This window comes from Astatotilapia calliptera, chromosome 18, assembly GCF_900246225.1.
Source record: "Astatotilapia calliptera chromosome 18, fAstCal1.2, whole genome shotgun sequence".
Lineage (NCBI taxonomy): Eukaryota > Metazoa > Chordata > Actinopteri > Cichliformes > Cichlidae > Astatotilapia > Astatotilapia calliptera.
In genome coordinates, this window is record NC_039319.1 from 16,196,791 (window position 1) to 16,210,548 (window position 13,758).

Genomic DNA, 13,758 nt, shown 5'->3' on the forward strand with positions numbered 1-13,758 from the left:
GTTTGTGACATTTGTTCAAGTCCAGCGACGAGATGTGAACAATCCCACAAGGGGAACTACCTTTAAACAGAAACGTTTCTCAAAATCACGTCACAAAAATCTGCTTAAAACTTTATTTAATAACAATAACTTTATTAGACCGCAGATACTCAAAGAAAAGCTAACCCATCAAAACGAACCCGATTCCTCCAGAGTTAAGGAGCTACAACCTCAAAACCACGATCACCTGTAGTTTTCAAATAAGAAAATTTTAGCAAATCAGATCAGAAATCTGAGAAGTCAGCTGCAGTGATCAGGTCTCAGTAGTTCTGCTGTATATATGTAGAAACCGGTCAATGTAGCGTTTTATATATTATTAATAAAATCCTAAAATAAATTCAGAATTTTTCTAGAAGCCAGTGAAGGGCAGCAAGAATGGGAACGATGTGCAAGTGTCAGTAGTGAATACAAAGGGTGACCTGGTGCAAGGGTGGATTACAAAGTGGTTTGCAGGGGTGCAGTCACTGTGGGCAGGTTAGAGCAACATAAATTGAAGCCCTACTGGATGCCTAGAAAGCCGAGGTGCTCTGACCTTTGAGGTCAGCCTGCCTGAACTAATGCTAAAGAAAAGAGGAGGAAAACAAAAACACCTTGATAAAGCAAAGGAAGGAACGTTTAGTAAATTAAGGGAGTGCGGTCATCAGTTCATGAAGCTCAGGCATGCTTGGGTTATGCAGCAGGACAATGATCTGAAACAAGTCCACCTCTGAATGGCTCAAGAAGCAACACAATGACTGTTTTGGAGTGACTCAGTCAAACAGTGGACTCAAATCCTACTGAGATGCTTTGACCTGACCTTAAACAGGCCGTGATCGAACACACCAGTGTGGCTGAATTCAAACAATTCTCCAAAGAAGAGTGGGCCAAACACAATCACAGTCGCTTGATTGCAGTTCTTGCTTCCAATGGGGCAATAAAAAGCCCCATTATAGTTTACACAGGAATCTTTTTAATAGTTCAATTTGTGTTTATCATAACTGCACACTTTCCTTTATATTTATGTTCTAAAACATTCAAATTGAATTAATTATGGGTTTGAGTCACTTTTATAGAAAAATAAGTTAACCGAACTCATTGCCCCCAACTGTATCTGCCTTAAGGCCTCTGCTGCAGTAAATATTACTAGTCTAGGTTTGCTTGGTTCCCTGTAAAAATGTGAATGTGGGTGCCAGTGTTAAAGCACTCAGTAGAGGCACGAAAGCACAAATAAAAAGTAGTTTAAGTTTAAGCAGTGATTAGTGTGAAATTACAGTAAAATTAGATATAGTGCTTAGAAACAAATACCCACTCACCACACCCACTGCATGAGTTGATTCCTGGAAAAAGCTGGAGGAGAAGTGGCTAATTTCCAGTAGGAATGATTTTTACTGATAGAAATACAAGTATAAATCTAAATCTGGGGTCATGCTGACCCTACTCGGTCACTCGACGATTAAAGAGACGCCTGTTAAACCTCTCAGACTGACTGTTGTACATAATACCAGTAAAGACTTGTCCTCATACTCTGAAACAAGCTCTTCCAACAAAAGGCGAGACTGTTAATACATTTAAGCTTTTGGCACCTTAGGATACCAAAAAAAAAAAATCACACCCTGCAAGAATCTCCAAAACGTGAAGCAGCAAGCATACATACCAAACCTGATGTTTACCCCGAGGGCGGCCTCTCATGCCAGACCAGATTTGATTTTCCAACCATTTATTACCAGCTGTCTCGTGCACAAAACGGCACGCATGTCTCCCTGCACATACACCTGATGTTTCCCGTTTCAGTGGAGGCAGTTTGTCTGCTTGGCGTCTCCATTTCACGCATCCACTTGGCCACGTGCCCAGAGGATAAGACGGCAATTATTTCCTCACAGAGATGATTCTGTTAGATTACATAAATCCATGTCTAATTCTCTCAATATGGCGTCAGGACACTAGAAAATACTGAGCGTGCTCCATGTCAGAGTCCTTAGAGACATGTCTGACAACAACTACAAAGATACTGCAGTCTGTGAGCTCGTTCTTTGGCCACTGGTGGCTAGACATTATCGCTATCACTTGAGGAGACTTTGGGTAATGAAAGAATAGCAGAGTCTTGATTAAGACAAACACATGGAGTGGCGTCCAAGGAGGAAAATTAAGAGGTTTAGAGGGAGAAATGCAGCTTTAACTCTGAGTGTGTAGCATGCGTGGACTTGAAGTCTTCATTTACCCTTCAGTGTTGGTGGCAGCAGATGGTTTCTGCAGTGCTCTCAGTCCCACCGCTAACACTTCTCCTCCTCAGCGCAGGGAATACTGGGATTGCTTAAAATGAACATGGCTGACCTTTTAATTAACTACGTGGACCATCATGCTCTGTTTTAATTAAAGGGAGAGTATTCTCTGTCCTCGGCTCTAGTTTAATAATTATACAGGAGCGTATACAGTAAAAGGGCTTATAAAAATACAACCTCAGATGATCAACACATGATTGCAGTATTTCAGTATTCATTTAACAAAAATTAAGCCAGAAGCACCGTGTGAAAATCTTCAGCTCCAATAGGAATTAATAGGGTAAGTAGCGGTCACCTGCTGCTACACATATGCACTCAGTTAACTGATCATTAGGAAATGTGAGCACCTCTATAGAAGAAGTAGTTTGTCTGGAGCACGGGGGTGTTGATAGGTCAGTGCCAACGAGGAAAGCATCAGTAATGGTCTCAGAGAAAAAAAGTATGGCTGCCCTTCAATCTGGGATGGGTTATAAGGTCATTTCCAAACAATCTAGAGTCCATCAGTTTACAATGATGAAGATTTTTCAGAAGACGATGCCAATACAACTGCTGATTTTCTCGGGAGTGGATGTCCCAGCAAATTCACCCCAAAGTCAGACAGGACAAAGCTCAGAGAAACTGCAAAAAACCCAAGAACGGCGTCTCACACTCCACAGACATCAGTTAGCATGTTAGATGTAAAAGTTCATGACGGCACGATTAAAAAAGCCTGAACATGTTTGGCTTTTTTTAGAAGGGTTTCCAGGGGAAAACGTCTTCTGTCCAAAAAGCACATTGCAGCACGACTTAAGTTTGCAAGGTACATCTGAACAAGCCACAAGACTTGGTGGTGGTGGAACGGGGATGATTTGGGCTAATTTTGGAGCCACAGGACATGGGTACCTTGTAGTCACTGAGTCAATGCCTAATTATTCTAGAGCAAACTGTCCAACAGCTAAAGCATGCAGCAGGACAAAGATCCCAAACACAGCAGCAAATCTACAAGAGAATGTGCAATGAAACCTCAATCCACTGAAGGAATGTTGTAAAGAAACATCTTCTACAATGATACAAGGGGCTAAAAGTTGCACAAAAGACAAAAGAAAAGGTGATTCTACAAGCTACTGAATCAAGGTGTGGACTTAGTTTTTCACATGCTGCTTCTGCAGTTTTGCACTATTATTGTTAAATAAATACTGACACAGTGCTACTTGTTATGTATTGTTGTTCATCTCAGGTTGTATTTGCCTAATTTTAAGAGCTTCTGAGGACCAGATTTTTTAAATATATATACGTTTATATCCTGATATGTAAAAACTCTGAATGAACAGAGGCTGAGATGAGTTTTTAAAAGAACGGTTAAGAGACCAAACTGCAAAATTTGAAAGATAGCATCACGGTCAGTGAGACTGATGCTTAAACATTTGTATCTTTTCATTTAAGCACTATATATTCAGATCTTCTACCTCTGTGTCGCTACTGTTTTGAATGGATATAATTAAGTAATTTCACCATCAATCTATCCTCAGTATCTCATAATGATAAATTATTGTCTTAAAAAAAATGATAATCTTTCATTTACGAGACTATTCAGACTCTGCTGTGGTACTTCAGACTGCACCCTGTTTTCTTTAATTAAGATGTGGTCGAAAGTCTGAGCCACCTGAGGCAAATTTTATTGGACATAGTTTAGAAAGCCACACTGTGTACATAAAGATCCCACGTTCCTGAAGGCACCGCCGGCACAAAAACTAAATCACGAAGTCTAAGAAATTCACTTATGGTGAGGCATCAATCAGGTCAGGGGCAAAAAAAGGTACTTCTAAAAGCATTCAGTGTCCTCAAGGGCACCGTGGCCTCGATAACTGAGATGGAGGAAGTTTTGAAGCACCTGGACCCTACAGAGAGAAGGCTTCAATCAGAGGAGGTGACCAAGAAAGCCCTTCTAACAGAGTTTGAGAAGTCTGCTGCACAGAGGAAAGTACCTGCTGGACAAAGACTCCATCGTCTCCATCAACTTTTATGGTGGAGAAGATCAGAATCAGAATCAGAATCAGAATACTTTATTGATCCCTGGGGGAAATTATTTTTTGTTACAGTGCTCCATTTTAAACCAACATTAAGACAAGACAGACAATACGCTAACTAAGAATAGTACAATATATACATATATATACATACATACATACATAAGTCACTTATAAATAAATATTTGGAAAAGAAACATGTGTAGTTGTAGCAGCAAACAGTGTGTTAAGTGGATGCGTTGTACAGGGAGATGGCCACAGGCAGGAATGATTTCCTGTGTCGTTCAGTGGTGCTTTTCGGTAATCTCAGTCTCTCACTGAACGAGCTCCTGTGACTGACCAACATGTCATGGAGTGGGTGGGAGGTGTTATCCAACATTGTCTTTATCTTGGACAGCATCCGCCTCTCCGACACCACCTTGAGGGAGTCCAGCTCCATCCCCACAACATTGCTGGCCTTACGGATCAGTTTATTAAGTCTGTTGGCATCTGCGACCCTCAGCCTGCTCCCCCAGCATGCAACAGCATAGAGGATCGCACTGGCCACAACAGACTCATAGAAAATCCTCAGCATTTTCTGGCAGATGTTGAAGGACCTCAGTCGCCTCAAAAAATAGAGACGACTCTGGCCCTTCCTGTAAAGTGCTGTGGTGTTTTTAGCCCAGTCCAGTTTATTGTCAATGTGTACTCCAAGGTATTTATAGTCCTCCACAATGTCAACACTGACCCCCTGGATTGAAACAGGGGTCAAGTGTTTCCTGGTCTTCCTGAAGTCCACGATCAGTTCCTTGGTCTTTGCCACGTTGAGCTGCAGATGATTCTGCTCACACCACGTGACAAAGGAGTCGACCACAGCCCGGTACTCTGTCTCATCGAGTCGAGTCGAGTTACAGAGAGTTACAAAGAGACGACAGCCGGCGTGGAGTCTGTCAAAAAGCAGCTCAAAGGGCGAAGAACAACAAATCTAATGAGTTAAAATGCTGATCAGCCTCCTGAACTAAGCACAATCAGTCAGTTCCAAACAATATCAATCAATGTCCTTAAACATTTGTTGTTTATATTGAATGCACCTTATCAGCATTTTTGAGCCATGATAACTGATGACTAATAGATGCAGCTACATTAAATTTTCATGGCTGAAAAACACATTAAAGCTCTTTTAAAAAGTGCACACAATTTAAAATTCACTCCAAATGTCAATCTAGACTAAAAAATGACATAGCTTAACATAAGTAAATCAGTCGTCTCCTATAAAACAAATCTATATCTCTATCTTTTCTCATGATTCAATTATTGAATTATGTTTCATATAATTCTGTACACACGTGAGTAACACTTTAGTAGCACGTGTGCCTGTTTATGTCTGTCTGTAAGAAATCATCTTACTTCTATCGCATGATTAACGATTCAAAATATTGATTCGTGTTTTATGTGCCTATTTTTTCCCTGTGAAGTTTCCTGATTCTAATTTTTTACTTTAAACAAAACAAAACTTGCCCAGGGACTACAGATGGAAATTAGCTAGCAGCTAAATCTAGTACAAGGCATTGTTTCCCTTTGTGTGATTAATATTAAGAAATAAACAAAAAACAAACAAACAAACTCTTTCTAACTGAATTATCGTCAGAAAGGTATCAACTAATATATAATATTACTAATTACAATAATTGTGTGATTATCTAGTATTTGTTCATAAGCTTTGTATGCAGCTAACCCAATTTGTGACTGAATTTTTGACATCACTTTTTGTTTCTGGTGGAGTTTTATTCTGACCCGTGTGCTTACAGGTAAAATAAGATAAGATAAGATGTACTTTATTTGTCCCAGAAGGCGGGAAATTACTTTTACAGTAGCCAAAACATAAAAAAAACAACTTAGCTCCATAAATAAACACAATATCACAGAAAGATGAAAAAAGAATAAAGTAGGAGTTCAGTTAAAAAAAAAAGAGATAAAGTAAAGCATTCAGTGAATCTAAATGTAAATATGACATCAGAGGGAACTTTAATCTAAAAAGACTTCAGGTATTGTGGTATGAGTTGGTAAAGATCTTTCTGTATCTGTATATTGCACTGATGATGATTATAATAGTGTCCCATAATCTGTAGCAGTGTCGTAACGAACAAGGGATTTATTTGTGTGGATTTTAATGTTTACAAAGGTGCCCAGAAAGTCTGGGGATGACGCTGCGTGTGCAGAAGCAGATGCACTTTGAGGACAGACGTGCACTGCTCGGACTGTGGTGGCTTGTATGGTCGTCTCCCAGAGGTACCTGCGCATGTGTCAGGTATGCGGCTTTAGTCCACCATCTAGCGGTTGATCGGTTACATGCGAATACCTGGGTGCTTGGGCTCACATCACCTGAGCGCAGTTTCAGATGAAGACCTGTTGCATTTCTCTCCCTCTCGCCAGACCTCCTGTGATCTCGGCACAGGTAAATCAGCTTCCTGCGCTGAAAAAGAAAAGAAAAAGAAAAGCCCTCAAACAGCACAACTCAAGACAGTCCAGCCTAAATTTAGTTTGAAGACGCCGCCATTAATTGTAAACCACATAAAGTGACTCATATGAGGCAGCCAGCTCGTGAAAGATGACTGGGATTACTCCCATGTCTCCTCGCTCCTGTCCCCGTGCCTGTTTACGTTCATCCGCGTTACGCTCCTCTGGCTCCCAGCCACCTCGCGGTATTTATAGCCATACAGAGGTAATCATCATCACTCAAGGAATCCTCGCGAAATCATCCTCAAACCACCAAACTTGGACTGAGTGAAAGGGCTGAATTTAGCATCCACCTGATCGGGGCTCGCCGACGATGAAGGCGCGCGCCTCACCTCAAGGTAAAGCTGTCAAATTCATCAATCAATCCGTGACTTAATTGATGTTTGCATTTCCCGCAGCACCGATCCTCCTTTATGCAGTGAATATTTTTAGCACGCTGTGCCTCTAAGTGTAGTTACTGTGACTGCTGCTTTGCTTTTCTCCTGTCTTGCTCGTGCGTCAAAAACACTTAACTTCACGAGGATAACGAAGGAGCAGGAGCATGAGTTTAATTAGCGATACCTGTTAACTGGCTGGTTAACGCACATCTAAAGCGACTGTCGACCTGCAGCTGATTAGAGGAGAGCGGTCGCCTTGTTCCGGCAGGCTTTGCACTGGTTGCACTAATTAAAGCGTAGGAGATCTCAGCCAGGAGCTGGAATCTTGAATTTATAATAGAAGAGCATCGTCTCCACACAAGTGTTTGAACTTGAGTGAATAATGCAGATAAGGTGTGAAGCTTGCTTTGGTATAATCATTGTGCAGGCTTCTGATCTACCTCCACCTTATCAGTGCTGCAATTTATGTTTGTTTTATGTGTTTTTGTCCAGATTTCACGGACCCACCCTGCCAGTTAGGTGTGCCTCTCCATACAAGTGCCGTGACATTTAATTTCCACACAGCCCTGCCTGCAAGCAAAAAACAACAAAAAAACAACCTTCCTGACTAATAATAAAAGCTATCAGATTTCTTTTGAACTTGAATGGCTGCGCTAAAATCAGAGACAGCCCACCCATGAGCGGCACAAAGCTGCGAGCGAGCCACCCGTGTAAATGTGCGCGCTGACCTTGTAGCCTCTCCCGGCTTTCAGGCGGGCGCTGCGCTCTGTTCGAGGGCAGAGCTCAACTCAGACTGTGTCCAGTTCACGTCTGAGGAGCCCTGCTGCTGATGAGTGAGTCACCGAGCCTTTGCTTCTGCTCCTCCACACTCAGTCATCTTCCTTTCAGCTCCGGCTCAGTGGAAACAGCCTTGTTTCGTCTGTCTCTGACTGGCTTCGCCACAAACTTGCTGTTTTCCAGCCTTGCCACCTCATCACCCCCATATTTCTCTGTCTCAGTCACACACACACGCACACGCTTAACTGGACAATAGCAGCAACAGAATGAGGGTTTAAGTAGTTCTTTATGGTGTGCTCAGCTACTAAAAAAGATGACCAAATCTCTCTTTATGTCATTACTTTTACTACACCCACTTTCTGTGCAGTCTTGTTCCGCCCACCAGTATGATTGCTGGTACTATTTCTGTATGGCTGCTGGTTCAAAGCTTCTGTTCATCCAATCATATGCACCGCTAGTATCAAAGCTCCCCATGACAGTGCAGTTGAATGGTGGCATCCATTCTGAGGTTAATTGACCCTGTTTGGTTGGAAATAACTGAGGTCAACAGGAAGTAAATCCTGAATCTTTTCTATCTTCATTTCAATTCGGTTTCATAAAATGTTAAATTCTGAAGTTTCTTTTCTTTCACTTGCAGTCAATAAAGTTAACCTACCAATCAAGCTGGGCAGGTGGAGAGTTCTTGGATTTCAAATGGCTCAGTGTTTTAACCCCCTAATGCCCAGTTTATCATACTTGAGTTTTTATCAGTTTTTGACAACTCTACATCATCAGTGCCCCCCCCCCCCAAAATAAAAAAAACCAAATAAATAAAAAATAATAAAATAAAAAATTAAGTGAAATAAAATAAATAAATTGCAAAAAAAAAACCAATTACAAAAAAACAGATGTAGCAAATATATGCAAATTAAATATTTAATGTTTGTCTGTTTTTTTTAATGTCAGAAGGTTCAATAAACAGTCTGTTTTCAACAAAAAAATATTCGAATTTTCTGGAAATTGTTTCATGGTTAAGTCTTAAAGATTTAATACCAGGCAAGAAAAAAAACTAAATCGCGTTGAAGCAGCTTATCCTGTTATAAGAGAGCTAAATGGCACTCAAAAAAATCCTGATTGAAATTTGCAGCATCTGCAGATGTTGCAGGGATGTTTGTGGTAAAAGTAACTCCACCACCATTGGGGTAGGAAAAAACATCTTGTTTTAGCAGAAGACTTTTTAAGCAGACCCGTGTCTGACTGGTGGTTTTATTTGTGCAGTTTTTATGTCTGAGTGACGACTGAAGACAAGGTTAATTCAGACAATGCCTTCAAATATCTGCCAGAGTAAGTGCCAGGATGCAGTTTGAGATGGTGCGTGTCGAGATTTGTTTTTAGAATGTTAGTTTTTTGGTTTATAAAGACAAATATGCTAGGCTTCATGCTAGCAGCAGTTTGAGGCTGTGCTCAGGTACAGAGATGCATTTTGCACAGCTGATGGAAACTGAAGATGTATTTGGTCATAAAAACAAACAAATGAACTGGATATTAAGATTTTTGGCCCGGTGGTGACAGTAAATGAAAAACACTGTGTGGTAACCAGAAATGTCCATTTAGAGTAATAGTCTGACTTCCTGGTTGTGTTGAAAAGTCTCAGTGATATCTTCAGTCACCCACTGAGCTCCATGAATACGATCTGAACTTTCATCCCTTTGATAGATGGTGAGATGGTTGAGTTTGGGTCAGAGTGACAGCCTGGGCAAAGGACATTATCATCCTCAGTGTCACATTGTTTGATGCTCATAATGAAAGACAAACAAGAAGGGGACAGGGAGGATGTGCTTGAGCAACGTTTATGAAATATTATTGCAGTGTTTTTCACCCATCATCCTCTGCCTCTCTCTCCTTTTTCTCCATTTGCAGCATTATGCTGAAACTGCCACAGACCGACCTCTGTGGAGATGTTCACCAGTTCAGAAAAGTCCCTCTCCCTCTCCCTTACACCCAGCTCTCCAACCATCGGCGGTCGGCGTGGACAGACACACGTCCAGTCCTCCCTGTCCCTCCCTGAGCCCGAAGCCTGGAGGCGGTCTAGCCCCACTGCCCGGCCTGGGCTGGCGCAGGGAGCTCGCTCTTGCTCCCTGCAGGTCCCTCACGCGGTCCCCGAGTGTCTGGGGCTGCCCCCTCGAGCGGCCAGCTTCGATGTGCCATGCGGACAGGAGGATGGCTCGTCCGATCAGGGCTCGGGGTCTCTGAGCCCTCACGGCATGCTGCGGCGGCGCGGGGGACTCGTGGAGCAGAAGGACATCATCATGGCCCACCAGGCTCATAAAATACAGAGCACGCCGCAAGCCCGCAGGAAGGAGTGGGAGTAAGTATAAAAGAGATTCAGAGTCAAAGGATTCCTTTTAAACTGTACGTGTAAAGATGATAAATCTCCATGGAGGAGGATGAAAGTGCCAACGTGAAAGAACCTAGATTCTGGATATGAAGTGTAACTTTTCAAACTGCACATCATTAGGTCCCTCAAGGTTTACAGGATAAGGATGAGGATACAGATTTGATTTCAATATTTCAGTAAACATGTCTTTTTAAAAATTTTAGAGCAGCATATACTTGTCAAGGCAAGACAAGCCCAGGCGTAATTAAGAGCCTTAAATCATGGCCTCATTTCATTCAAGGATCCAAAAAAGCCGTGCGTGAGAGGAAGCATGCATAATTGCATGGCTGTTGAACTGGAAGTGGAATGTAGCTGACACTGATGGTAGTAATTACACCTGGTGCTTTTCCTGTTGAGATGCATCAAAGTCTGTGTGACAGCGAGACATACTGTAGCTTCAACGAGCGAACACACGGGCTAAAGAAAAAGAAAATCCAATTTTCCTTGTGATTATCAAAGAGTGTTTTAGCTGTTCCATAGTTTAGCTTCATTTTCAGCATTTCTAGTTCAGAGCTACAACAGGCAGCATGAAAGACACCAACAGAGGATTTAGCAGTTTAGGAGATGGTGAAGGCAAACATGGAGCTTCATCAGGTGGTCATAAATACAAATACGACTGCAAATGCATGATATCGTCAAAATTGATGGTTTGTGTTGTTTTACAAGGCGATAGTCTTTATATTCAGCTAGCCCCTTTGCCGTGGAGTGACAAAAAATCTATTGGGCAAAGGGGAAAGTAGTAACCATCATGAAAATCCAGAAAATTTGACGTAAACAAGTGGTTGGTGGGGATGGTTGGACATTATGCAAGCCACACACCTTCAGATCTGCTCTTTTGTATATGTACAGTTTAAACAAAGAATACTGAGTCTTTGTATTTAGTCATAATAACTGATTAATCTGTAATAGTCAGACTTAAAGTTTGTATTCCTCCTGCTCACTAAAAGCTGCATAATTCAACCTCAAGGGAACATTTAGAGTTAACCCATGGTATTAACTGTTAACAGGAAGGTGTTTTGTTTGTTGGCGATTTCCGATGAAGGACTGAAATTCATTCCCTGATCATGTAAAAGATCCTCCGCCTGAGACCGGGAGGAGATACAAACCCAGCCTCAGGAGGTCACGAGCTAGTGTACTCCCAGTGCCGGCCCCAAGCCCAGATAAATGGGAGGGATGCATCATGAAGGGCATCTGGTATGAAATCTGTGCCAAATCAAATATGTGGATCCATCCGCTGTGGCGAACCCTCTGGGAAATAAAGGAGCGAAAGAACCAGCACCAGATTAAATGCAACGAAAATTGATATCAAAAACAGCAGGCCAAGCCTGGAATGCCATATGCACACTTACTTTGTAGTACATTTGCACAAAAACTGTAAACACTCCTGCCTGATGGTATTTTCAGCAAATCAGTTTTCTATTGATCTTCTGGCTGGATGCAAACCGTCTCTGTGGTGAGACTGGTGCAGATAAACCAGCAGGCAAAAAGCTGACCCCGTGACACACTTTAAGGACAGCTCATGTTTGTAAAATGAAGCAAAAATTCATAAAGAGACAGATAGATAGATAGACAAGCTTGGGAAAATACACAGGGAACATACAGAGAGAAAAATGAAAAACACAAATATGAACTTAAATGAGATTTTTTTTTGAATTAATGAGAGCTACACTTATTTGCAGACCTTTATTTGTTGAGTTATTTAGCTGTATTTTTAATTTCATTTTTATTTTCTGGCAGTTTTTGCTCTCCATGCTTTCACTAAAATGTGCTATGTGGATTATTGAGGCTTAATAACGACGAGAAAGAAAATTTTCAAGCCAAATCGTGAAAGACCTTGTAACCAGCAGCCTTCTTCTTCTTTGCCTTTGTTTGCACGTTGCTTCAGCAGTGAAATGATGTAATACCATCAGCAGGGCAGTGTAGTCACAGCAAATATTCCACAGGACATCTTGCAGGGTAAATACCAAAAACATAGAGTGGAAATTATTAACCATTAGAGTATAAAGTGCAATGCTTCTTATTGTTACCACTTATCCTTGTTTTGTTGCTCAGATACAAAGTGCTCCTTTCAAAAGGTGCTCCATTGCTGCACTACATACAGCGCGCAGACGCCTTTGTTGTGCATTGTTCCACCAATGAATCACTCGATCAGTTTCCACCTCTTTCCTCAGCTGATTTGATTTTTTTTCTCCTCCTGCCTGTGCAGCACGGCCGGCTGCGGTTTACTGTAATCAGATGCGGTACAGTGTTATTAATGGCAGGGCTCAGGGTACTTGCTTGTGAACTTCTGAACTCTGGAGCCACATCGCTCTGATTATCCGCTTCCAGCCACTTGAATGTGGAGTGCCACTCCATCAGCATGACCTCTAACCTTACAGTGAGTCCCCTCTCCCCTCCACCTCCTCCTCCTCCCTCCATCCTCTGATGTACCCTTACAACCCACTGCATGCCCACTTCACAGGTGTGCTGTCATGTTCTCTCTTTTGTTTCTTCTTCCATTTTCTCTCTCTCACATGTACAGACACAAAAACAAATTAATGCTTTTGATCACAGGCATTAACATTTTCTATCTATGTTACCTGCAACTTCAGGATATTTCCATCCATCCATGCTCTTTAACCCTTATCCATTCAAGCCTATTTATCATTCATGCTCACATCTGCTCAGTCAGACTCAGGGAAAACATACAAACACCACACAGAACCTACCTCCCCCCCAAGCGGGTTCAAACCCAGCATTAACCCCTGCACCAAGAAGCAGGACCTAATATTAGGGATGGACTGCTGCTGTATGTGTATTGTGCATATTTGTCCATTAGGGGATGCTAGGGAATCAAAGTAGAGAAGCAGCAGGGACGCAGCACATGATGCCTTCTAAGTTTATCAGTAGAGTTTGGACATTATGGAGCTTAACCTCGAAGTGCTGACAGCTTTTCTGAAGACAAAATTAACATTAATGACATACATTGAATGATTTGGCATTTCAGTGCAACTTCTGTCTTCTTGTGAAACTTTTATTTATTCATTTTTGTATAGATGACCAACACACCTCTTTTTTTTTTTTAGCTGTTTTAGGGGTTAATGTAAACATCTGTACCATTGTTCTGAACCCACAGGTGCGATTTAAATATGCTTCAGCATCACCAAATCTGCGGTGATACGAGAAGCAGTTATTGGTCGACTCAAACTGACACAACTCAGTACTAGAGGATGTCTGTTGCTAGGGAACAGAGAGAAAAATAAAATGCTATAACCACTCCAGTCAATGTTGGGTGAAAGCCTGTCTGCAATTATATAAAAGCTCTTCAGAGTTCTGGCACAAAGTACCTCCCATTAACATTTTCACTCTCGGTGCATGTCACCTGCAGGCTCACTTCATCTGTCTTCCCC

General features: G+C 41.8%; 1 protein-coding gene across 9 annotated transcripts in view; it reads left to right on the forward strand.

Moving 5' to 3' along the window:
* Positions 1 to 6,750: 6,750 nt before the first annotated feature.
* cacna1eb (calcium channel, voltage-dependent, R type, alpha 1E subunit b) overlaps positions 6,751 to 13,758 on the forward strand; it is a 73,890-nt gene continuing 66,882 nt past the window's right edge. For all 9 annotated transcript variants that reach the window (XM_026148588.1, XM_026148589.1, XM_026148595.1 and 6 more), the window contains exons 1-2: positions 6,751 to 7,137; positions 9,853 to 10,300. In XM_026148588.1, the coding sequence (XP_026004373.1) occupies positions 9,891 to 10,300 (410 nt within the window). In that variant the 5' untranslated portion in view covers positions 6,751 to 7,137; positions 9,853 to 9,890. The remainder of the gene's footprint in view (positions 7,138 to 9,852; positions 10,301 to 13,758) is intronic.